At 50.8% G+C, this 24,264-nt stretch overlaps 1 protein-coding gene across 4 annotated transcripts in view; it reads left to right on the plus strand.

The window, feature by feature from the left end:
- Positions 1-24,264, plus strand: part of FUBP3 (far upstream element binding protein 3) — a 47,907-nt gene that overhangs the window by 21,572 nt on the left and 2,071 nt on the right. For 3 of the 4 annotated variants that reach the window (XM_032478664.1, XM_032478665.1, XM_032478668.1), the window contains 15 exons: positions 2,132-2,181; positions 2,540-2,611; positions 3,894-3,951; positions 5,948-6,110; positions 7,408-7,506; positions 10,009-10,113; positions 11,190-11,292; positions 12,326-12,426; positions 14,458-14,599; positions 18,393-18,553; positions 19,333-19,406; positions 19,752-19,832; positions 20,029-20,105; positions 22,575-22,646; positions 23,884-24,011. In XM_032478664.1, coding sequence (XP_032334555.1) covers positions 2,132-2,181; positions 2,540-2,611; positions 3,894-3,951; positions 5,948-6,110; positions 7,408-7,506; positions 10,009-10,113; positions 11,190-11,292; positions 12,326-12,426; positions 14,458-14,599; positions 18,393-18,553; positions 19,333-19,406; positions 19,752-19,832; positions 20,029-20,105; positions 22,575-22,646; positions 23,884-24,011 — 1,486 coding nt within the window. The remainder of the gene's footprint in view (positions 1-2,131; positions 2,182-2,539; positions 2,612-3,893; positions 3,952-5,947; positions 6,111-7,407; positions 7,507-10,008; positions 10,114-11,189; positions 11,293-12,325; positions 12,427-14,457; positions 14,600-18,392; positions 18,554-19,332; positions 19,407-19,751; positions 19,833-20,028; positions 20,106-22,574; positions 22,647-23,883; positions 24,012-24,264) is intronic. The other variant, XM_032478666.1, reaches the window with a different exon arrangement.

Consider the following 24,264-nt stretch of genomic DNA (forward strand, 5'->3'; position numbering starts at 1 on the left):
ACTTCTAGGAGGTTGGAGCTGCTGTTTCTGCCCACATACACTGAATTTAAAAGGAGAGAATGAAATTTTCCTCCTGGTGTGATGATTTTCCCAGTGTTTTGTGAATCCTTAACCTCGTCACTTGAGAAAAGATGCGCTGAACAAGCGTGACTTGTTGGACTTCCACAAGATAGAGTGTGTGGTTCTCCGGGAGTCACAGCCCGGGGAGCCGGTAGCTGGGCCCCACCGCTGCTGTGGTGAGAGGCTTTGCCACAGAACCTTGGATGGGTGCCCAGTTGATTCCTTCCTTAGTTACCCCTCACAACCTTCCCTTAAACATTGAGGCTTTAGAGAGATCCAGAGACCTCTGGGCTTTAAGAAGACCAGTCTGTAAGATGGGTTATTTGTGGTCACAGTATTATCCTTCGAAAAGGGTAAAGTATACAGCAAGCTGCTGCAGCTTCTCTTCCCTAAGGGATGAGATTTTCTGCATGTATTTGTTACTGTAACATGTTATCCTTAACCTTCGCCAGCAGTGATACAGTTATATTCTCTTGTATTCTCTGCAAATGTTTGCGTTTCTGGATATCACTAGGCATCAATTAACCAGAAGATTTATCCTGGATTTTTGTTATTGTTGTTTCTTTGCTTCATTTTTAATGAATTAAAAATACAGTCATTTAAATGAGGTTGTGTTAATATCAAATGTAACTTTCCTATAAAGCCATAGTTAATCAGGATTTTACTTTCCAAAATGTTTATACTTTGTACATTAGACCAGTTTCAGTCTTGCATTTAGAGTAGTAGAGCTCTGTCTTCCAGGAAGCCCAGAGCAATTCATCTTAATAGGTGTCTTCCTCAAAGAGAGTCTGCTGAAATTGTTCCTGGGGGCTGAGGAACTGCCTGAGTTTTGTGACATTCGGAGTTGTGATAGTGTTGAACCCCTTCTAGTAAATTCCCCAGTACTGTTTCCTGAGCATAGGCAGCTTCTGCTGCACTGCTGCACGTGGCTCCACAAGCAGGAGCACCGTTGCCCTTCACCACAGTCAGGGGACGTCCCAGCAGGGACCCCACACTTACTGCAGGGTATATTGTTAGGTCAGCTGAGGCTTGACATTAACGTCCACACTGTTACTGATTTAGAAAGCCAGGAATTGCCTGATTTCGGTGTGGATTCGGATATCCCAAGAGGTGGAGAGAATCCCTGTGTGTATGAAATCTGAGCATGTAACCGCAAGGAGACTCTGCTGCCAGCCTAATGCTGCAGTGCGATGCTCCTTATGCTGTTGCATTTCTGCTAAATGCTGCACTTCCCTGGAACACATGCACTTTATTCAGTCCTTTCCATGATGGGTAAAAATCCAGCTGTGTGAGAGATGTTTTAAAATGCTTACTTTTTTTCTTAAACTGCTTGCATTTAGCTTCCTCCTAAGGTAGATGTTTAGATTTAATTGCTTTCTGGGGTGTTGGGCAAATTGGATATTGTCCACAGTACACTCACTCTATGGCAAATTTGAAGACTTGTTTGAAAGAGCCAGTGCAGTAGTTTAAAAAAAAAAAAGTACATAATGGATGGGATAGCATTTGACAGAAGTACCTTGCAGAGTAAGCAAGGTAATTATTCCGTACTGGTCAACACTGATTAGGCCTCTGCTGGATACTGGTTCCATTTGGGGCGTTTCACCCTAATTTAAGGCAGACAAATTGGAGGGAAGCCAGAAAGCAGTAAATTAGATTGGGAAACAAGGAATGTTGGAGAGTAGTCCAATCTCTCTTCATCTAGGGAGGAGACCAGAATAGAAGTCTAAATGCTCTCCCAAACCCCAAAAAGTCTTCAGGTGTGAGCAGTGCTGGGAGTAGCTCTATGAAGGAAAGGCAGGTGTTAGTGGAGTTAATGGTTTAATGAAGAAACAGAGGTTTCTTCCTGTGACATGAGGAAAGAGGAGGCTTAGATCTTTTCGAGGAGTGACTCGGCAAGGGGCTCGTTAGGTGACAGTCTTTGTGGGTGCTTGTGGGCTTGTTGGCCCCATTGGCAGGGTTTATTTTAAGTCTTTATCTTTTAACATTGCCAGTGTGGGAAATTTGGGGAACCTAAAATGACTGCAGAATTCTTTATTCTATGTATTTTTCCAAAAATGTTCTTTGTTTTTAGGGCAGTAATAACAGAAGAATTCAAAGTACCTGATAAAATGGTTGGATTTAGTAAGTAGCCACATTATTTACTTTTTCTCTAATTCCTGTCTCTCAGTGTGAGTGTTACTTGTCGTAAGGTGCTTTGCATGCACACTGTGTTCTCTGGAGCCCCGAAGCACTGCAGGTCTCTCTCTGGGTTGAGGGGGAGACCAGAATGTTGGGCTGTGGGCTCCCCCCTCTCTTCTCACCTCAGCCAGAGCCCCCTTTATCGTCTGCTGTGTTTCATGTACGATTTCTGCGGGCTCGCTGAGTCCAACCCCGTCTGTTGTGCTGTGGAGCCAAGTGTAAATGTTTGTTAAATTAAGTCATTTATGTGTGCTTAAATACAGCATAAGGGCATATTCTGACCCTGTTCAATTTATTTCAGTTATCGGCCGGGGAGGAGAGCAGATTTCACGAATTCAAGCAGAATCTGGTTGCAAAATTCAGATTGCTTCAGGTAAGGGCTACCTTCTTCATAGATCTCAGTTTGGCTGAAATCAGTCTTTTTTACAGAGCTTTCAGATTTAGTACCTTTGCTTGCTGCTTGGAAGTTGAGGGGCTCGGGTAAGTGTATGTGATTGCCGTGGTCCTTGCACTTCTAGAGCTGGCCTCCCAGCCGAGAACCAGGAAAGCCAGAGCAGAAGTGGGCCCAGACATGGTGCTGCCCATCTGGCTTCTGGGGAGGCCCTCCCTCTGCAGCTCTCGGCCCGACGTGGCCCCCCCGCCCCTTACACACCTGCCAGTCTAGGACCACTGTTTTCTGCACCAGAATGTTATGCCAGACATTGTGGGGCGTGGAGGAGTCCTGTGGCTCTGGGCTCACGCCGGAAGACTGCTCGCCAGCTCCCCGTGCCTGCCCTTTGTGGAAAGAGGCCAGCTGGAGGTTCTGGCTAAATTAGCACATGTTCAACACAGCTCAGGACCTTTCCCAGTTGAGTCCATTTTGACCGTGTGATATGGAGAGACAAATTGAGGAAGAAGAGTTTTTCATTTTATTTATAGTTTCATCATCTGAGTTTGACCTCTTTCCACAGCGGAGGAGGGGGTTTGGAGGACATTCAACTACAGAAATGTTTGTCATTTTAAAAGATGCTTAGTATAGTGTTTTGAAGGCCGTTACTGCTGTTAGCTATTTCTCTTTAATTTTTTTTTTCCTTTGAGTAAGAATTTTCAGAGGCAATTTTTTAGGGTCAAAGTAAAGCGTCATGTGTGGTGTTGGAAAGTAAGATCTTTTTCCTCTCCCGTCGAATAGCCCAGAACCAGTTCCACATAGATGTCACTGTTCTTTTGGGATATTCATGCAATAACTGGTAATAACTCTGATGTGCATACCATTAAATTCCTTACTAGTGTTCCTCAGAGCTATTTGCAGACAAATAAGCATCAAAGTGCTCTGCAAACGGAGAAACTGAGGGAAAAGCATGTTAAGTGACTCAGCACTGACGAGCACACAAGTGGGTCAGATACGAACCTGAGACTGGTGATTAGGACCACCTCAGAAACCTCTGCTGCGTCCTCCCAGCTCCCCTGCAGGACCTGTTTTTATTTTGAGACTCTAGGGTGGAGCTACCAGCTTGATATCCTCTCCACAAGTGGAGGCAAACTGTCTTTTTTTGGGAGCCTGGGCTTCTGTGGGCTGATGTAGGAACCAGCCCAGAGAGACAGTCTGTACACAGAGGCAAAGGTACAGGTTGCCTGATGCCCACCAACACACCTCATCTTCTTGATTCTTCTTATAGAGAGTTCTGGGATTCCAGAGAGGCCCTGTGTACTTACCGGAACCCCAGAAAGTATTGAGTAAGTTTATTTTATTTACTTTTTCCTTTCACTCTTCTTCCTCCTTCCCCAAATGGGGAGAAATGGAAGGGCAAAATTGTTACCGAACACTGTTGAGCTGGGCTGCAGTCTGGCCCCAAAAGCAGGTGCTTCTATAGAGAAGGATCTGGGAGGTTGCCACACCAGGAGAGTTTTTCCGTTACTTAAACACGCAGGGTGTTACCTTTTTTTCAGACCCTACAGATTTCTCACAGCTGTCATAACACTTCCTTCATAAATGAGGTTCTCAAGAGTGTACGTTCACCCTGCCTGAATGCTCTAATCAACTTACTTCTTCCTTGTTAATACCTCCTTTGCCTGAGCAGGTCTGGATTAGTGAGCCTGTCACTTTGTGCACCATTGAGAATCCTGGTGTCAGGTCATTTGCTGGGGCCGATTCCACTGATATTTGTGAAGCAAATGAATCCACTCTTTGTGGCCATTGCTGTACTCTGAGGGCCATACAGACCGGCTAGAGGGTGTCTTGACTTTTGGGGCCCTTACAACAGCCTTAAGACCAGCATTGCTCTCCTACCCTGGTACACGCATGCTCGGAGCCTTGTACCAGATGTAGGCCTCGTAAATCCAAGAACCTCCTGGGGAAGGGGCATGTACTAACGTAGAGTCTGCTCGCTCTCCTCTTTCAATCTACTGAGTAGTGTTGCGTTTGGGGACAGGGATGCTGAGATTATATCTGGCTCAATAGGTAGGGCTGTTTTATTGTTTCCATTTCTCAGGGAGTCTAGATGAGTTTAAATTCTCTTGTTCTGCTGTAACGTTGCAAGCAGTGAACCAGAATAAATATCGCTGGCAGGTGTGCATTATAGGGCGAGCAGGATGCTTTTGCTGGAGTCAAGGCATTTTTCTTCCAACACAGGTTAATCTAGTACACAAGCAAAATATTAAAAAGCTGCTGTAACTGAGACGAGTACAAGGCTGATTCTATACACAAAGGCTCGAGACCACAAAAGGCAGCAGTATTTCCTGCCTTTTTCTTCTTTCTTCCTACTCTTCTAAATATTCCTGCTTCCTGTTCTACCCAAGCAGTCAAGACAGTGGGATTATAACTTTAGGAGGAAACAATTTTGTTTTCCTCAGTGCATGGTACAACCAGCCTGTTTAGTAGCTGAATTTTTCCCTGTTAAAGGAACCACAAGATAGATTATGCATGGTGATTTAAAGAATAAATACTGCAAGTGACATCCGGGGAGATTCTGGTGCAGAAAAGGAAACTGGCCCCACAGATGACCTCGGTAGGCTGGGTTGTGCTGTTTTTTTTAACACTGTGGTTTCCCTCCCCCATCTCCAGAGAAAGCAGCATAAAATTCCACATGAAATGTGGGATCTTAAAAATCTGACATGAGAAAGAGCAAAGCAGGTGACTATAACTGTACAGCTGCATCGAGCCCTGCCTCCTGTTCCCACCCCTTGAAACCAAACTGGTGATTCGTAGCCTTAGCTTAAAAGTCATCGAGCATTCTGGTTGGTGACGGAGAAGAAATTCAGAGTTTAGGAATTCTGACGGTGACTACTAACCCTTGCTTCCTTTCTTCCCATCTATCTCATTGCTCTCTCTCCTGCCCTTATTTAACAAACGTCTGTTGAGCGTATACTCTGTGAGAAGGGTTCTGCTGGACTGGGGAGCAGAGAGAGATGCAGAGGGATTGAAGGTAGACTCTGCCACCAGAGCAGAGGGCATCCCAGTAAGAGACGAGACGTGTCTGTGGAATGAATACAAGACACAGGCATGAGCAGAGGGCAGACTGCAAGGGGGCTGCGTTGGGACGTTGGCATTACGGTGTGTGTTGCTTTTAAATTCCAGCCCAGTAGCGTGGCGGATGGCAGAGGCCTCCTGGGTTGTGGGGCAGGAGCTGGAGCTGGCTGGAGGGCTGCTTTGACTCCTTCGTGTTTCCCCTTCCCGGGCGCCTGGAGTGTTCATTTCATGCTGGTTCTCCTGTGGTTCTTTTCCCTCCCGAAGACAAGCCAAACGGCTCCTGGGCCAGATCGTGGACCGCTGTCGGAATGGACCCGGCTTTCATAATGACATAGACGGCAACAGCACAGTCCAGGAGATTCTCATCCCCGCCTCGAAAGTGGGTCTGGTCATCGGCAAAGGAGGGGAAACAATCAAGCAGTTGCAGGTACGTGAGCCCTTCGCAGAGTGGCGCTTTAGCAGGCCTTCACCTTTCTCCAGCTTCCCTGTTCGGGAGGTTTTGTTGTGGCTGTGGCTCTCCCCAGCTGGGCAGGCCGTGCACCACGGTGCAGAGCTCCCTCAGAGTCTCTGCCCAGGTGCTTCCACAGTTCTCCATTCCAGATGTTTCCTGAACGTTTACTGTGACCAGGCTTGATTGATGCCAGCTATGACTCCCAAGTCCTGGGGTCCCCGTGAACTTGCAGCATCCACCACGGCCATGAAGCCCTGGCAGGACTGCTTTTACCGTCAGGTGACAACATCTCGGACAGGAGTACTGTGTCCAGAGCCAGGGGCCCTCAGCCAGCAGCACTCCCGCTCGTTGGCTGTGTGATCTTAGACCTATGTTCAGGTACTTTTCTAAGGCTCAGGGTCCTCGTCTGTAAGAGCAGGGAGTGTCAGCCTCACTGTCGTAATGAGCTGAAATAATACCCGGTATTTTATATTATATAAGACCCTCAGCACAGAGCCCATTACTGAGTAAGTACTCCGTGAGCATCTGCTGCTGTGAGCTCCAGAGTCCCTCATCTTAGATGCTTGGGGCTGACTGTGTTTTCGAATTTAATACCCCCAGCAAGGTCTGGGGCTGCACCCCGTAATCAAATGTATCTTCCCATGGCCAAATGTAGTAACAGTCACACTCAACGAGAGGAAGTCTTGAAATTCACTTACATGAGTTCAGGTTAGTTTTGGAGCCAAATTCAGTTAGGAACAAATTTTTAATTCAGAGCTTTTGGACTTTGCAAGTTGTGGATCGGAGTTGTGACTTGCTTGTGTGCTCTGGGGTTGTGGAAGGTGCTCTAGTATGGACTTTTAAGAGTTCAGGGTTTAGAAGCCCAGAATCCAAACTTCGGTGCCTACCTCATCGGCTCTGGAACCTCGGGCAGCTTGCTCGGCGCCCTTCCCTCTCAGGGCTGCGCGGGAGCTCTGACCAGATGCTGTTCAGTAGAGCACCTGGCTCAGTGCCTAGCATTATGTGAAGATAGCTCTGTAATATTTAAGTATTCCAGGGACCAGAAAAGGAGGAGAGTTTGGGGAAGTGGTTTTGAGTGTCACGCTTGGAAGCTCTCAGGCGCGGCTGGCGTGGCAGTGTTCTCAGGCCGGCTTCCCGGGCCGGCTCGGAGGGCAGTGCTTGTGTAGGTGGATGTGTCTTAGCGTGGACGTGACCGACCCCCTGCGGCTTGTGGTGCCGCCCTGTATTCATTCCTCTTCGTGACAGTGAGAGCCATGCCCGTGTGTGCCCACAGGAGCGGACAGGTGTGAAGATGGTCATGATCCAGGATGGCCCGTTGCCGACGGGGGCAGACAAGCCTCTTCGCATCACTGGAGACCCGTTTAAAGTACAGGTAGGAGAGAAACTGGGTCAAGCAGGTCCCGGGGGGGAGCAGTATCAATCAGAGTAGGAGTACTTGGAGCACTTTTTTATGTCATTCAGAAAGTTACAAAACTGGGTGTTCCTTGATTTAAGGTAAGCTGTCTTCCCAAACCAAGTTTGACAATGAAAGGAACTCGGGTTGTGCTGCCAGCGCAAGCGCTGCTGGCCATGTGTGGCCATTGGAATTCATTCCAATTACATAGTGAGTTCCTCGTTTACACTGGCCTGGAGTGCTCGGAGCCACGTGTGGATGGTGGCTGCCGTCAGCGACAGCCCGTGTGCAGAACTTTTCTGTAAACACAGAAGGTTTTGTTGGATGGCGAAGCACTGATTAGAGGCAGTTTTCAGTGTCGACCTGTATTCAGCTCAGATGCAGGCTCCATTTAGGCTTTTATTTGTTCTCTTTCTAAACCTGTTTTTGTAAGAACTCTAGCTGAGGTGGGAGGTGACCAGAGGTGCCAGTACCACACGAGGCCCTGTGTGGCCTCGTAGCAGGCATCCTGTGTGCCACAGAGGACGGCCCCAGGTGCTGACAGCAGTAAGGGGCTTAGTTCTGAATCACCTGAGGTGCTTCCACCCTCCAGCTTTTGGGCCGTTAGCAGGAGCGTGGGTGGGCTGTGGGTGTAGGATTGTGTCTCTTCCCACGAGACAGGAATGCTCTCTTTCCTGTCCCCTGCAGCCCGCATTGCCTCTGCTGCACTTAGAGTAGCTCCAGAGTGATGCACCTTGCGAGCCATCAGCCACAGCCGTCCCCCTGTAGGAGCTCTGGGGCTCAGATCCAGTGGAGGTCACCAGTCTCTGGCAGATGATTTCCCCTGATTTTTCTTGTTTTTTTTTTAATTGAAATACAGTCAGTGTACAATGTTGCATCAACTTCTGCTCCCGTAGTTTTTAACACTGTCGCTCAGCTCAGCTCAAATGGTATTGTTGGTAGTTTTTTCTCGGTCAAGGTTTGTGTGTAAAATAATGATTTTACAACAGAACTGAGTGCCAGTGATTACAATGGCTTCGTTGCTTAGGCTCCAGTCAGCAGTGCAGCCCTTCGCTCCTCTCCTGCCTGGTCGGGTCCCCCCGCGTTATAACCTGTCAGGCTGCACCAACCTTTCCTCCCTCAACTCGTCCAGTCCAGCTTTTGGGCTCTGCCGCTGTGGTTTCGTAGAGCTCTGTGGACGGAGTGGAGAGCTGTGCTGGACGCCAGGATGCCTGCCTCCCAGAAGCCCTCCACGCTTGCCTTCTTTGACTTATCTTTTGTAGGAAAAATACCCGGGCAAGGAGCTTATTTCATTGATGTTTCATGAATTTGCAGGAAAATTACCATAAAGAAAGGTTTTTAGTATTTTTTTAATTTTAAAACTGTGTATTTTGTGGTTTTTATTTGGGAGAAGCTGTCTGCTGTATTTAAATTGTTGTTTGGGGATTTTGGGGTTTTGTTTTGTTTTTTTTCTCTTCCCAACTTTTTATTGTGGAAAAACTTCAAATATATAGAAAAATTAAAGAGCTAGTACAGTGGACATTTGTATACCCCCGACCTACTTATTTCACATTTGTGTGTATATTTTAGTTTAGTTTTTTTGCCTAACCATTTGTAAATAAATGATGGATATTATGACTTTCCAGCTCTAAGTTCTGCAGTGTGTTATCTCCTAAGAATAAAATTTCTTCCTGTAACACCGGGCCTAAGAAAATAACTAATCCTGTAACATCGTCTTAGAGCCAGTCCATATGCAGCTTTCTCCAAATGTCCTAAGACGTTGCTGTTTTGGGTTTTCTTGGTTTGGTTTGGTTTTTCCAGAACCAGGACTCAGTCTGGGTTCCCACATGACCTTGAGTTGTCCTGCACGGCTGCTCCTTAGCCCAGGTTCCCGTGGGGCTGGTGCTAGTCTGGGCGGGGTGGACTGACTGACTGGGCATTCTTGGAGGAGAGGACACTGAATGTGCCTTGGAGACCGTCGGTGCGGTGGTAGGTTTGCCAGTTGGTAGGAGAGCTCTTCGAGCTGTGACGCTGGAAGGTTTTCCCCGTTACCTCCCCGTAGCTCCTCTGCCACGGGGTGCCTTGGGGAGGTCTTCTTTCCCGTGGCGCCGTCCACATTCAGAGCTCTCAGAAAACCCTCTTTTCGCTAGAAAAAAAATGGCATATCAGAAATACGTTGGGGCGACCGTAATCAAGCCCTGACCCAGCTCATGTGCTGACCCAACTGTAGTGTAGAAGACAGTGAACCCTTATCTGTGTGGACATTTTGGGAAACGTAAAGAATACGTCATTTAAGGTTTAATGTACACGATACACTGCTCACCAGCAGCCAGCCTGCCCTGTGTCAAAATAAGGTAATAATATAGTGAGTTCTCCCGCAGCTGAGTGCCTTTGGAGGCCTTAAGCCCAATTTAAAAGGGGTTGATCTTGAAAGTTCCCCTGATGTCAAGTCTGTTTTCAGGATACTGGTCTCTATAATGCCTTGTGTCTGTGTTTCCACAGCAAGCGAGAGAAATGGTATTAGAGATCATCCGGGAAAAAGAGCAAGCCGACTTTCGCGGCGCCCGTGGTGACTTCAGCTCGCGGCTGGGAGGAGGCAGTATAGAGGTATGCTGGAGTCACAGGTTAGCGGGCAAGTTTGAGGCTGTAAGTCACGCTTCTGCTTGCTCTTGAACCTTGAGCAAGTTGTTTAACGCTTGTCTCACCTGCAGAACCCTGCAAGTACGCATGCTTCCGGCGGTGGGGGCGTAGGGGGTTGTCGGCTGTAGTGAGGGGTGCCAGCCAGCATGTGCATTTCAGGGAGTGGGGCCACCCCCCCTGGCTTGGGGTTGTGCTTCAAAGCTTATCCCACTGCCCAGGTGAAGACCAAAGTCCAGGTTTTCATGGTGATCTGTATTGTGATTGTATCAAATTTGGAAGCCTGTTATATTGATGAAGTGGAGTGGGGTTAAAATGCATCCTTGATGAGACACTGCAGCACAGATGGGCCTTACAAACATTATGCTTAGTAAAATAAGCCAGATACAGAAGCGCAAGTATTGTATGGTCCACTTATGTGAGGAATAGGCAAATTCATAGAGACAGAAGGTAGAGTAGCGGTTACCAGGGGCTGGAGAAGGAGACACTGTGGTTTAATAGATAGAGTTTTCAGCTGGGGGTGATGAAAAAGGTTTGGGGTATAGATACTGGCAATGGTTACATAACAGTGTGAATGTATTTAATGCCACTGAAATGTATATTTACAAGTGGTTAAAATGATAAATACTATGTTGTATATATTTTACCACAATAAAAGAATGAGAAGAAAGAAACCATTTTAAAGGGTTGTAGTATAATCAGTGTGTATAGTATATTTATGCTTATTACATAGAACTTAGAAGATAAAATTTTAATTTTCAATCTTAAAACTTTTTTGGTATCTTTATCAGGTTTATATTTGTTTTACTTGCCTTTTGTAACTATTTTTCAATCAAACCTCAGACCTACTGGATGCATTTAATGCACAGGAATGTAGTCATCAAACATAATATTTCCCCTAAGAGGAAAAAATATGCTTTATTGTATCATTTCCAGGAATGCACTGTAATAAAAATCAAGTTGTTGTTTGTATATACACAACAGGTTTGCAGAAGAGACGGGTCTGCAGAAAAGCTCTGATGAGGCTTTGTTTTCTCTGCACTTAGGTGTCTGTGCCTAGGTTTGCTGTTGGGATTGTAATAGGAAGGAATGGGGAGATGATCAAGAAGATCCAGAACGACGCCGGTGTGAGAATTCAGTTCAAACCAGGTTGGTTTTGATGATTTTTGAAAGTCCTCAGCATGATGAAGAATTACACGCACCTCACAGAACGAGGGCTTTGTAACTAGCGCGTCGTGTGTGTGCTCTCTCTCATTCTCCCTCTCTCTTGCAACTTTTCAGTCTGGGTTTCTCCTCTGGCCCTCATTTCTTCACTTGATTTGCTGGCCGGGTCATCCTTCTTGTGCCAGGACACTCTAGCCTGAGGGTTTCCAGGCCTTTTTCTTTTTTCCTTTAGACTGATAGAATTGGAGGAAATCAACATAGCATTTCCAGCCTTTAATTGTGCCACATAAAGATGTTAAAAAAAATTGTTATTTTGATTTCATAACTTTAAAGGTAACTTAAAACCATAAAAAATCTTAGAGTAAAGGACAGTTCTTTAAATTTTATAAGTTTACTTTCGTGAGCAGAACTGTCTACAATGTATTTTTCTTAGTTCTCTGAAGAGGAGAAAATATGATGGACTACTTAGAAATTAGTGCCATGGCGCAACTCTGTTTTCCTTGAGTTTTGTTTACTTTTAGTTTAATTTAGTTTCTATAATATCTTTTTTAAAATATAATTGCATAAGAAATGAGTATTGACATGGACCATGCAAAATTATGTGGCTGTAATATATTTCCTTATCCAAAAGTCTCCCCGAATCTGGTGATGCTTTTGTTCGTTTGTTTTTGGTCACCACACTGCAACACTGTTTAATCGAGTGGCCATCACAGTACTACCCTTGCTTGTCCCAGGGAGTCCCCACCACATAGCAAGGCACCCTCCACCCTACCATGGCCTCAGACTCCCCAACACCCTGGTTGGGGAGATGGCTGCCAGCTCTGGGTCCGAAACCATGTTCTTCTCCAGGCTCTTCAAAGCCCCCTTCTTCATGTGAAGGTCACCAGTTCCCTCTGGTGACATTCTGATTATCACCCCTCTGGTACTGATGGGAATACTGATTGTAAATCAGATTGATCTTGGTTTCCTTCTGAGGTTGGGCTTTTCCTAATCCCGTCTCTCACCTTGTTCCACACAGATGATGGCATCAGTCCAGAGAGAGCTGCGCAGGTCATGGGACCCCCAGATCGGTGCCAGCATGCAGCACACGCCATCAACGAGCTTATTCTCACAGCGCAGGTGGGTCTGGCTCTCTGGAGTTGAGCTCTCTCACCCGCAGAAGCAGCAAGTGCCACCCGCTCTCAGGGCAGCACCGTGAAGCAGTCACCCGCCTCTCAAGTCACATTTTTGGAAACCAGTGCTCTTGTCAGTTATCTCCCTCTAAGATTATAGCCAGTGCCTTCTCAACATCTGTCTCTTTCCTGCCTTTTTTTCTCTTGCTAGGTTATTACTTTTCTGTCTTTATCATCCTAGGATTTAGATTTTCTTTACACAGTAAGTTCACAATTGTTTAAACTGTTTGGGGGAGATAATGCAAATTGCCACGTTTCAGACAATTGAGTGTCCCTGTTATAAACTACAGGTAAAGTCTAATCGTAGCTTTAGAAAGCACTTCACGATCCTCCAAGTTTTTAAAACTGTCTTCATGCACTTGATTCCATGCACATCTTTCTCTAGAGTGTGAGCCGGCTTTTGTGATACTGTGAGGATCCACCTGTCCCCGCTGTGAACTGCTCTGGGGAACCACTGTAACTGGTGGTGGCTTGGCATGGTGTGTCCCCCAGCTTTGTAGGACCAAGGAAAGTCTGAGAATGATGGGAGCTGAAGAAAGAAGCAAGAGGTTGGAGATCATCCCAGCTCTGCTGTTTTTCATGTGATCTTAGGCAAACCTTTGAACCCCTCTTGGCATAGTTTTCTTAGCAGCTAACCAAGTAGTTTGTACCAGGTGGTGTATGTGATTCCCTAAGTCACCTGGGGTGGGGGAGGTACCTGCTGAAGTTACAGATTTATAGACCCTCACCCCAGATCTCCTGAATCACAGTATCCCAGAGAGTGCTTGGGCTTCACGTACAGTCCCAGGCAGTTCTTAGAGAAGTTTAGGAGAGGGTGACTAATTGATGCTAACGTCCTTTTTAGTTGTGAGAATTGATGAACCCAGAGCTGCAAAGGCTGTGAGGTGTTTAGGAGACAGCCTTGTCTTAGAGAAACTGCAGCATACCCAGAACGTTGGCTGTGTGCGTGTGTTTTAACACAGATATTGAAAAGTACCTCGTCGACTTGTCATTTGTTGCTCATAAAAGCAGAGTGTGTCAGAAAGCACTCCAGTTAGCTCGGCTTTCCACTGGGTTAGATTCTAGGTAAATGTTCGGTTTACCCTTAATGGACAGGAATAGGTTCTGCCCAACATTTTTCTTCACCGTGAAGGAGCTCTCAGCCCAGGTTTACCCTCAACATTAAAACGATTTTAAATGCTGCAGCTCCAGTGTGACTCAGAGGACCAAGGCTAGACCAAGGCTGGAATGAGATGTGTCACCCTTGAATGAAAGGAGTCTTCCTCTGTTAGGCGTTGGGTGTGGATTTTGCTCTCTGTGGGGAAGCAGTGTGAGAATGAGTCAGACTTCTCCAGCCCTGGACCACAGGCCGAAGCACCTGGCTTGTTCCTCCTTGTTTTGGGAAGTGGGGCAACCAGTTTTTCTTTAAAACCCTTTTATTCTTTTGCTGGTTGGACTGCAAGGTGTTCTGACTCACAGCAGTGTCTGGATTGTTCTTTATAGCAGACTTGTCGGGGGAGGGTCAGATGTCATACGTTGCCGCTTAATGTGTCACTTTCAAAAGCTCATAGTTCTTCAGCATCTAATATCTGGCTTCTGGTAGGCCCAGCATGCATTAGCCACAGGGAAGGGCAGCCTCAGCATCGAGAGGAAAACCATCCAACACCTGTAGGTGAGGGCCCAGTAATTAAAACTCAAGGGATAAGGGCACTGAGCTCCAGACTTAGAAATTTATATCTGACTGCCTGTTTTAGTTGTGTATATTTGTTCTGTTTATGTAACCACATGCATTTATCTGCACATGTCTCCTTGAATACGCCTGTGATTTGTGTTAATTCTGGTTTTGAAGAACACTTCAGAATCTGAAATGTGGAAAGGTGCTCAGGTTCTAATGCGTGCCATTGATTACATCCTGTCACTTAACCTCCTCCCTGGAGACAAAAAAACAGTGCTGGTGGCAGTGGCAGAAATCATAACTTGAGCTCTGCTTCCTTCCCAGGAAAGAGATGGCTTTGGGGGCTTGGCAGTAGCGAGAGGAAGAGGCCGTGGCCGTGGTGACTGGAGCGTGGGAGCCCCTGGTGGCATCCAGGAGATAACATACACGGTGCCGGCAGATAAGTGTGGCCTCGTCATAGGCAAAGGTAAGAGGCAGCTGCTGTGGTTTGCCGTCCCCCCTCCAGCTGTTTGACCCGAGAGCAGACGGGCCACATGTAATATCTTAAAGCGGGAGGCTCATCCTGTTCATTGCACTTGGCTAAGGGGCCAGGTCTGGGGCCTCAGCTGCCTTCCACAGGAACCCTCTTTTGCTTGGTCTTCCCGCGCATGGGGCAGAGCAGTGGCTTCATCACCACGTGTGAGCAGCAGATGGGGTTGTTGAAAGGCACTCTGCACAAGATGAGGGGCCTCTGAATGTTTGTCGATCGACTAATTGGCGGTTAACTCACCTCCAAGGGACTTAGAGGAACCGTTAAGATAATTTCCCCAGGTGGAGATTGCTTTCTGACAAGTGCGTCACTTTTTTCCTTCCTGGATTTGGATGTTTGGTCTTTATTGACACGACACATGAAAATGGTTTTTATTTTTTCAACATATTCACCATGAGTAACAGACACCCTGTGGAGGGAAATAAAAATTGATTTGTTAGTTGTTTCTAGGCATTTCAGAGAACATTAGGTAGAAACCCTCGTTAATGGCTAATGTGGCTCCTTCCCATCCTTCAGGAGAGGCAGAGGGGAGCAGGCAGGTTTCTAGGCCCTCGTTGCTGGTCTGTCTGGGCTGGCCCTGGGCCCCAGAGGCTGCGGGAGAGCAGGACACGGGAGCAGTGGGCTTGGCCTCACTGCCCTCTAAGCTGGCAGGAAACTAGAGTTGGCCTTGGGTTTTGTATTTGTCTGTTTATTCCCTCCATGTGTACTTAACAACCTATGGAAGAAATAAACACAGTCTTCTCCCTGGAGTTTCCCCAATTTCTGTGCTCACCAGACATCTTTAGCTGTTGGAGGGGTGCTGGCATCCCACGGACAGAGTGTGGTTGGGAACGCCGTCACCAGCAGAGCGCTGAGCCTGCCGGGCACGTCCTCACGAGCTGGCACGGGGTTGGATTCCTCCTGTCCCTCATTCACCTCCCGGAATCTGCACTCAGCCCCACTTGGACAGTGTGTGTTTTACGCTCTTTTATAATGTTTTTCTCCTGTATCTGTGCGACCCTTGGGTTATTAACCTCTCAGAGGTGATAGAAGCAGTGTGGGTTTGTTGTAACTTGCTGGCAGGGTGTGCGTGCTGGGAGGTGTTTGATGGATACTGGCAGCTGCCCAAGTGCTGTGCTGAGCCAGACGTGCCACCCAGACCAGCATCTGGGGCACCGTGCTGTTAAATCCAGTTGATGCGTATACTTTGAGAATCAGACCTAGGTTTCCGAGCCTTTTGAGACATTTTGTCAGGTTTTCGTGTGAAATGTCTTCTTAGACCTGGCAGAGCCTCACTGTCTTCACTGTGACAGTTTCTCTTAGTTTGTCCTCTGCCACATTATCTTAAGTGATCCCCAGAGGCAGTGACAACAGAATGGAGCAGTAGCTGAAGCTGTGTCCTGGTGCTCCAGGAGCAGCCTCCAGAAGTCCAGGAAGTTGTGTTGGGATGGGGGGCTCAGGGTGGGGGTGTCCTTCTATAACCCCCTCCCCCAACGGGCAGGTCTGAGGTCTCCCTTTGGGAAAGGTGCGTGGGTGAGAGGAGCCACACGCAGGCAGGGCCTGCTCCCCCCGGCTCCAGCCTTGGACAGACGCTGCGCCTCCCTGGGCCCCTGCTGGATTTCCATGATAAATACAGCAATAGTGACAGATAGTGTGGCCAGCCCCGCACTTGTCAGCCAAGCCTTTTAGCAGGTTTGATTAATTGCTTTACGATTTCACGTCCAGCCGGGGGGCCACTGGTGAGTCGCTTCTGCCCCTCGTCAGGTGAAAGAATGGAGCAGGCTGCTGAATGTGTCTGTAGACAGCCACCATGTGCCAAGCTGGTGACCTCATTTTGAAGGAAGATGAACTTAAATTAACTCCTTCCGGCCCTGTGCAGTTTTGCAGTACCTCCTCACCCTATTAGCATGCGCACAGGGCCTCAGGGGAGAGTCTGTGGAGCTGCTGGTCCAAGTGCCTGATGGAGGGAACTTGGCCGGGCCCTTGGGGTTCTCAGTCTCAGACATGCATGCCCTTTTGTGCTCTTGCCTCGCTGACCCAGTGGTCTGGGTGGAGGTGGAGGATTCCTTCGGGCCCTGGGTGTGCAGTGCAAACGGCTCCGTGTGTTCTTAGCTCTTTGTTGCTCCCCCAAAACGCTCGCTCAGGAGCGAAGCTGCTTGCTTTTCATGATGCAAAGAAGATAAAATTCACAACCGACAAGCAAACATCAGTAGTTACAGGGCTGGGGAGGGGGTGCCTGCACGTACCTGGAAGCAAAGCGAAGCTGCTGAAGACGGTGTGACTTTCCACCTTGGCCAGCGCTGTCCCCGTGACCAGTGTTTGCTCAAGGTGGAAAATGTAAGGACACTTGTCTTTAACTGGAGCAGTTCTCTTAAGAAAATCATGCGCACGGTACTTTGGTCGGCTGGATTTTTTTTTTCTTTTTTTCTTTTTTTTTAATTTGCTTTTAAATTTTAAACTACCCAAACCGACACTGAACCAAGCTTTCTTGAATGCCAGCATCTCCTGGTTTCCTTCCTGCCGTGTAAGGGCCACTTGCGCTGCCTTCAGGAAGGACGGCTGGACCCAGGCTCCTCTTTGCTTCTTGACCCCTGCAGAGCCCCATCGTGCTTTCAGGATGAGATGAGATGAGATGAGATGCGGGCTTGCCTGCGCTTGGTGCCCCTTACTTACCTCCTCCATGGAGGGGTGTTGAGACGTGGCTGTCCAGCAGTGCGGGTGGAAGGCAGGTTGGAGTGTTTGAAGGATTGTGGACGAGTTCCAGTGAAATGGCAAGTGTCATTTGGGGTTAGTTTAGACTCTGGGTGGGGAGGGGATGACACAGAGACTGGCCTTTAGTCTTTCTTTTGGGGCTCCCTGGTACCCTGCACCAGATTTTATACAGATTGTAAAACTCCGTGCTGCAAGTTTTCCTCGTATTGTGGCTCCCCCGCCCTGATTGAGCAGAGCTGATCCGTAAGTTCTGTGAAATTTGAAAAGAAGAATCAAACCATTGTTAAACTGGTGGAGCTTTTGTTACACAAATTTCGTTAAGAGACTGGGACTCTCACAGGTTTTTCAAAGGATCCAACTACATTTTCATTAGCCCCGCTCCACCCAGGCCTCTGTGACCCCCATCCTCCGGCTGCCTCTCTGTCTAGACCTGTCCCCCCAGCGGAGGAGGCAGAGACTTGAGAAGTGACAGGTTGGGATATTAAAGGCCCGAGTGGGCTCTGGGCGTTGTTGGGGGCTGTGGCAGCCTGTTTGACCTGTGGAGGGAGGGAGACAGCAGCGCGGTGGCCCACACCGGGGCTGAAGGCCCCCATTGTGCCATGGTGGGGCCATCAGGTCGCCCTTCTTGTGCTGAGAAGGATGGAGTGCTTTCCCCAGGCTGAGGCCTCTGGCCGGGTTGGGAGCTCCGGAGCTGGCGTCCAAGGGCTGAGTTCCACTGTGTGCAAATCTGTGTGGGCCACTCCAGGCCTCTCCAGGACACCGAGGTGGAGACCAGCTAGTGCCATATAGCGTTTGTGGCCTCAGCCTAGCTCAGAGAGAAGGACCAGCCTAACTTCATAAGCCTGGTTTTACAAATGAGACAGTCATGGGTTTTGTTAGAACCGTTTTAAAGTAAATAATTTAGAAAGTACACGCCTACTGTCAGGACAGGCGCGGGTGTGCGGCAAGTACCCGCCCCTCCCCCTGTGGGGGGGTGCCGGAGACCACGGGGCTGACCGCGGCTGCCACTTACTCTCCTGTCTGTGTCCTCCGGCCGCAGGGGGCGAGAACATCAAGAGCATAAACCAGCAGTCGGGAGCACATGTGGAGCTGCAGCGGAACCCCCCTCCCAACACCGACCCCAACCTGCGGATATTCACCATCAGGGGGATCCCTCAGCAGATCGAGGTGGCCAGACATCTCATAGATGAGAAAGTTGGCGTACGTACTGGTCCTTTCCCCAACTGGCTTAATGATAGCTGGACTTTCTTTTGGATGTCCAAGGTACCTGTTTTTCCCCAGAACCTTGTACTTCCTGTGCCTTTCAGTCCTCATGTGATATGAGGGCAGCAGCCCCCTCCCACTTGGCTGAGGGGGACGGTCGGGGCCCAGGGATGCCAGGGCCAGGCCCAGTCGCGCTGAAGGAAGCCTTCTGGCCGAACTCACCTAGGCCACCGCAGCTCAGGCCCAGAGCCGTGGCCCTGCAGGCTTAGATGAACAGCTGGGGCAGCAGCCTTCCCCAGCACCACCCCTGCACTCCCACGGACTGGCCTTGCCCTGGCGGCCAGCCCTGCAGGCAGCTTTCATTGACTCTGGCTTTAGTTTCAGGCACCTCAAAGCAGATAAAGAAAGGGAGTGTTGATGGAGGACAGATTGGCCACTGCTCACCTCAAAGGGGACGTAGAATGGCAGAAAGAGCCATGGGCCAGCCTAAATTGACGGGAGAGTCAAGCAGGTTGGTCCCTACCCCCAGGGTGACATGCTAGGGCAGTTGTGGTGGTGCCAGCATTGGCTGCATGGTGGTACCGTCACTCGGGGCAGAAGCCATTTCTGCACGTAAGCCCACCATGGGGAAGGAAGGCTAGTGTGAGTGCCCTAGGGTGTCTTCACTTTGCTTGTCTCCGTCTCCCCGAAAGCTGTGGTTTGCCTTGGGGCGGGCCTGGGCAGAGCACACAGGTGCAGCCGGCAGGAGGTGAGAGTTCCCTCTGTGCCCACAACAGGGTACCGGTCTCGGAGCGCCTGGAGCCTTTGGTCAGAGCCCCTTCAGCCAGCCACCTGCCGCGCCTCATCAGAAGTGAGTCTCCGCACCAGTCTTGATCGGATGAATCCACTCCCGCCCAGGAGGTCCTCCTTTCCTGCTCCTGTTCTGAGGACTGCCCACCAAAAGCCAGAGCCCTGGGTGGGGGGCAGGACTCATCTCTACCTCTCACCAGTGGTCCCTGGTCCTCTCTGGCACTCCCTGGCCAGTGCAGGCGTGAGCACCCTCCCGGAGGGCAGAGGGTCTTCTGGTTGCCTCCAGCCTCCCCAAGGGGAACTCACCACCCCAGGGCTGGATCGGGGGAAAGGTGGATTTTTTGCAAAAGCCTTTCTGTTGTCAGGTCTTCAGCTGTTGCCTTTGTTTGGTTTCCACTTTCTTTAGCACCTTCCCTCCAAGGAGTTCAGGGTGCTTCCCAAACATTGCTGCTAAAGTGAACGGAAACCCCCACAGCGCTCCTGTGAGGTGGGTCACCTGCCCTCACTCTGCCCCTGCAGTGCTGGTGGGGGCAGGTGGGGCCAGGGGTGTCACCTGGCCACAGTCAGCAGAGACCATTGTGCCTGCCTGGGGGTGGGGGTGAGAGGGGAGGTGGGTGAGGGGAGGTGGGCCCAGGTGAGGGGGTGTGGCCTTCACGGGACTGAGTGGCTCTTGTCCTCCACAGCGGTCCTCCGGCCTTTCTGACCCAGGGCTGGGGCAGCACCTACCAGGCATGGCAGCAGCCCACACAGCAGCTTCCAAGTAAGTGACTGGGGAGGAGGTGGGGCTGCTTGGCCTGCAGACAGATGCATGGGGTCCCTCCCCAGAGGTGTCACGGGGTCTCCTGAGGTCTCAGGAGCCACCAGGGGCCCTGTGCTGGGGGAGGAGGGGTGCACTTCTCCAGCTGGGCAGGGACAGGGGGCTGGCTGTTTTCTGGACCACCTTCTCAGACCTTTCTTTCCTGGCTTCTCTTTCCTGCTCTGAGCTGCGGGCTTCTGTCACTCATTCCCTGAGGGTGTGGTTTGACCTGAGTCCCTCCTTCCCCTCCTCGCCACCCCCCCACCTCGCCCTCCACCTTCAAGCAGTCCCTGCCTGATCGGTGCCCGCCCCCCACTCCCCTCCTCTGGCCTCAGGGGGCCTTCTCCCTGTCTTCTATCCAGCACCACCTTAGGAAGGGAGTCTTTCTATCCCCAGAATTTCAGAAAGCACACAGAGAACTGGCTCTGCAGAGTGACACCTCCCCAGGAAAACTGGTTGTAAAGGGGACAGCCCTCCTTGGAGTCTGACCGTCCCCACTCTCTGGCCCCCACATGGGCTTCAGGAGTCACTGTGGGGTTTTATTGCTGGTGGACCCCATCTTGCACAGCCTTCCAGAAAAACCAAAAACAAAGCAAAAAGCTTCCCTTAGGTTCTCTTGACTGAAGTGCCAGCATTCCAATCTGAGAGCCCCCTTCAGCATATCCGCTGCTCCCTCACGCATGTTGCAGCTTTGCTTATGAGGGGCTGAGCCAGGGTGCGTCCCCCCCTTCTCTGGTGCTCTAGTTCTGCCATCTGTGGGTGAAGAGTTTGGATTTGATTTCTAAAGCACCTTCGAGCTATGAAATTGCATGGTGGTATTTTTCTCTCTTCTGCAGTATTTTTTATGAAACATCTTACGCATACAGAGTATTTTACAGAGCTTGACCGCGAACCGTGTGCACCACCTAGATTCACCCCCATCTCACTGTGCTTGCTCTCCCCAGGGTCGGGGCGTGTTTTGTTTCCTCCCGTTAGATCAGAGCTCACCCTTGGGTGGGGGTCGGCCGGGGTTGAGCTCCCACGTGCCCATGGCCTCAGACTGTGGGAGGCTTTCCGTCAGAGCCCCAGTGGGCACATCCATCTCCCTGAGGGGAAACAGACTCCGGGGGCTGGTTCTGCAGAGCTGGCCCTGCTGCCATCTCAGGCCCAGGCAGGCCCAGAGTCGACAAAGGCAGATGGGCTCAGAGAGAAAACTCAGTGAAGGCCTGCTTTCTCTCACCTTTCACCAGCCTTTGTGGTGTCGAGCTTTGTTTATTCAGGGGAATGGAGAAGTCGTTTTGGTCAGTGAAATCTTGTCTGGAAGGAAAAGCCCGCTGGCCCACACCCTCCACATTGAGGGCGGAGTTCTTGGCTGCATCGCCGGCGCCTAGCCTGCTCCAAAACCAGGGCCTCCTGTCGTTAGCAGCCAGGTCTGAGTCCCTCCCTGCCCCAGTGCGGGGAGGGGAGCTCTTTTCCCCTTCTCTCCCCACCTCGTTTCTTCCCCGGCCCCACACACGTCTGTCCTCACGCACATGCCCTCCTCCGTCCTCAGTGAATTAACACTTGGGGAAACACTTTGCCACGAAATGTGTTTGTGAGCATGCCCTTCCCGCCTGCTGCAGACGGACTGTTCTAACCTAAGAAAGGACACTGGCGGGGACCTTCTCGGGGACATGTAAGCGGGCCCTTGGCGGAAGAAAGGTCCCGGCTTGTCACTGTGCTCAGTCTTTGGACCCTCTCCAGGCCCCTGGGCTGGTGCTATGCTCTGCTCCCCCCACCCCAGCCTTTCTGCCGATGCCCCTAGAGAGCTCTCCCCAGCCATGCAGGGAGGAGGCAGACAGCCACGCACACGTCCCCGCCTTCCCCCTCCAGACAGGCGCGAGGCTTGGGTGGGATCCGGTGCCCGTCGTGGCGTCAGCCCCTCTGCTGTGTGTACCTCATCTTCTGTCGTCACCTTGAGCACAGTCTCCGGACACTCTCCCTGCGTGTTTCCTGTAGTTGTCCTTGTCCACAGGTAGAGCCGTCAGCCTTTGAACAGAGGGGCCAGGTGAAGGGAGTGGTCAGCACCATTTGGATCCATTGTCCTGTTTGAAGGCCAATCCAGGGAGCCTCAGATAACACTCTGGTCCTCAGGGCTCTGCTCACAGGCCGCTCAGGTCCCTGTCTCAGGGGAGTTGAGGCTCTTCCCGCTAGTTGCCCTTCCGTGGCGGCAGTCTGCCCAGCCAGCTCATGGGGGCTTGGTTTCACCCTCCCCCGTCACTCTGGGCAGAGGCCCTCCTGGGTGTGGACCTGTTGGCTCCCCCAGCCGGCCTGCTGCCTTCTCCCTCCCAGGCCACAGTGTCTGGAGTGGCCCCCGGGGCGAGTGAGTGAGTGCAGAGCAGGGCCTGGAGTCTGCTGGGCTGGGGGCCGGGCCGGCAGCCCGAAGGCCTGACTGCTTTTGTGTTCTTCGCACAGGCCAGCAGAGCCAGCCGCAGAGCAGCCAGTCCGACTACAGCAAGGCCTGGGAAGACTATTACAAAAAACAGAGTGAGTGCGTTGGCCTTCCTGACAGCAGGTCCCCAGTCACAGAGCCCCCAATCCTGTAGACTTAATTATCTGTGCTTCCCTGTCACCTTTTTTCTTTACCACTTTCCCTGTGTGACTCCCATCTCAGTGTCTCCCCTCACCCCCCTGCTGTGTGTCTGTCAGGGGAGACACACACATTATTGTCCTCTCTCCTCCGTCTTCTCCCTCTTCTGGACTCCACAGGGCCTGGAAGTGGGCTTGGCATCTAGACTCGGGGACAGTCCCAGCCTTAAAACTGCTTGGTCAGGACTTAGACCAGCTGGGAGTCCTGTTCCACTGTCTTGCTGTCTTGCCACTGCCTGGCTGTTTTTGCCATTTCAGGACAGGTGAAAGGGAGGGAGGTGGTGAAACTCAGAGGAAGGGGTCTGGAGTGGCAGTGGGTGCTGAGGTGTATGTTTGTCTTCCATAGAAAGCTCTTTTTCTTAACTCTGCCAGTTTTCCTAATTTAACCAGTCTCTTTAAAAAGAGAAGAAGGAAACCTAATAACAGCCACCAAACGACAACAAAAAAACCCCAAGCGAATCATTTAAAATTAGCGCTAAGCCCTCTGTGTGCGTTCCAGAACCACTGAGCCAGAGCACAGGGTGCTGCTGGAAGAGCCGGCTCACATGTCTTGAGTCGGAAGGATGTCACTTGCTGACTGGAAGAGCTCAGGTCAAAGGCTGTCAAAGCAATGTTCACCCTGGTGTTTGCGATCCTAACCAGGTGGAGAGTCCATCTTGGGGCCAGGGTGAGGGTCAGGGGGTCATCGTCACCGGCAGCACCTGGTGAAAGTCCCCATGGCCAGTTTTCCAGCCCCCCTTGGGGCGGGACGCCCTGCTCAGGCGCACACACAAGCCAGCACTCCCTCTCCCCCCCCCCACCCCGATTCTCTCTCCCTCTTGCCTGGGGCACCGACTGGGAGCAGGCAGGGTGGCAGACACGCGGAGAAGTGACTGAAAAGAGGAGACATGTGAAAGTCCTGTAGGAGGGGAGCAGGGCCCAGCGAGGGAGGGCCAGCAGCGCTTCCTGCGGCGAGCGTTTGGGCAGACCACTGCTCTAGCGTCTGGCCGACGTCCAGAGGGAGAGCTTGTGCGCCGGGCCCTTGTTCCAGACTCTCCGAGTGTCTGGGAAGGGACCCCTCCCGGCTCACAGTGTCCTTTGCCTCCCACAAGTGCATCCCTGCTCCCGATAACCCATTCTTCCCTTTGTCGATCAGGTCACGCCGCCGGTGCCGCTCCTCAGGCCAGCTCGCCGCCGGACTACACGATGGCCTGGGCAGAGTACTACAGACAGCAGGTCGCTTTCTACGGGCAGACGCTGGGGCAAGCTCAGGCCCACGGCCAGGTCCGTAGCCCGTTAGTGACACCGCTGCCACCGCCCAGCCAGTACCCCCCCCCCCCAGGCCTCTATGCACTCCTGATGCCAGGGCAAGGGCACCGGGCCCCCCCGGGCTGTGGAGGGACAGCTCGGGCCCAGCCCGCTCAGCACAGCCCCCCGGCCCCCCGCCCCCCAGGGAGAGCAAGGCTGAGCCAGGTGGGAGCAGAAGTGGTTGGGCAGCCCCTCCAAGGAAGTGCCTGATCTTCCCTCACATCCGGAC

Source organism: Camelus ferus, chromosome 4, assembly GCF_009834535.1.
Source record: "Camelus ferus isolate YT-003-E chromosome 4, BCGSAC_Cfer_1.0, whole genome shotgun sequence".
Classification (NCBI taxonomy): Eukaryota; Metazoa; Chordata; class Mammalia; order Artiodactyla; family Camelidae; genus Camelus; species Camelus ferus.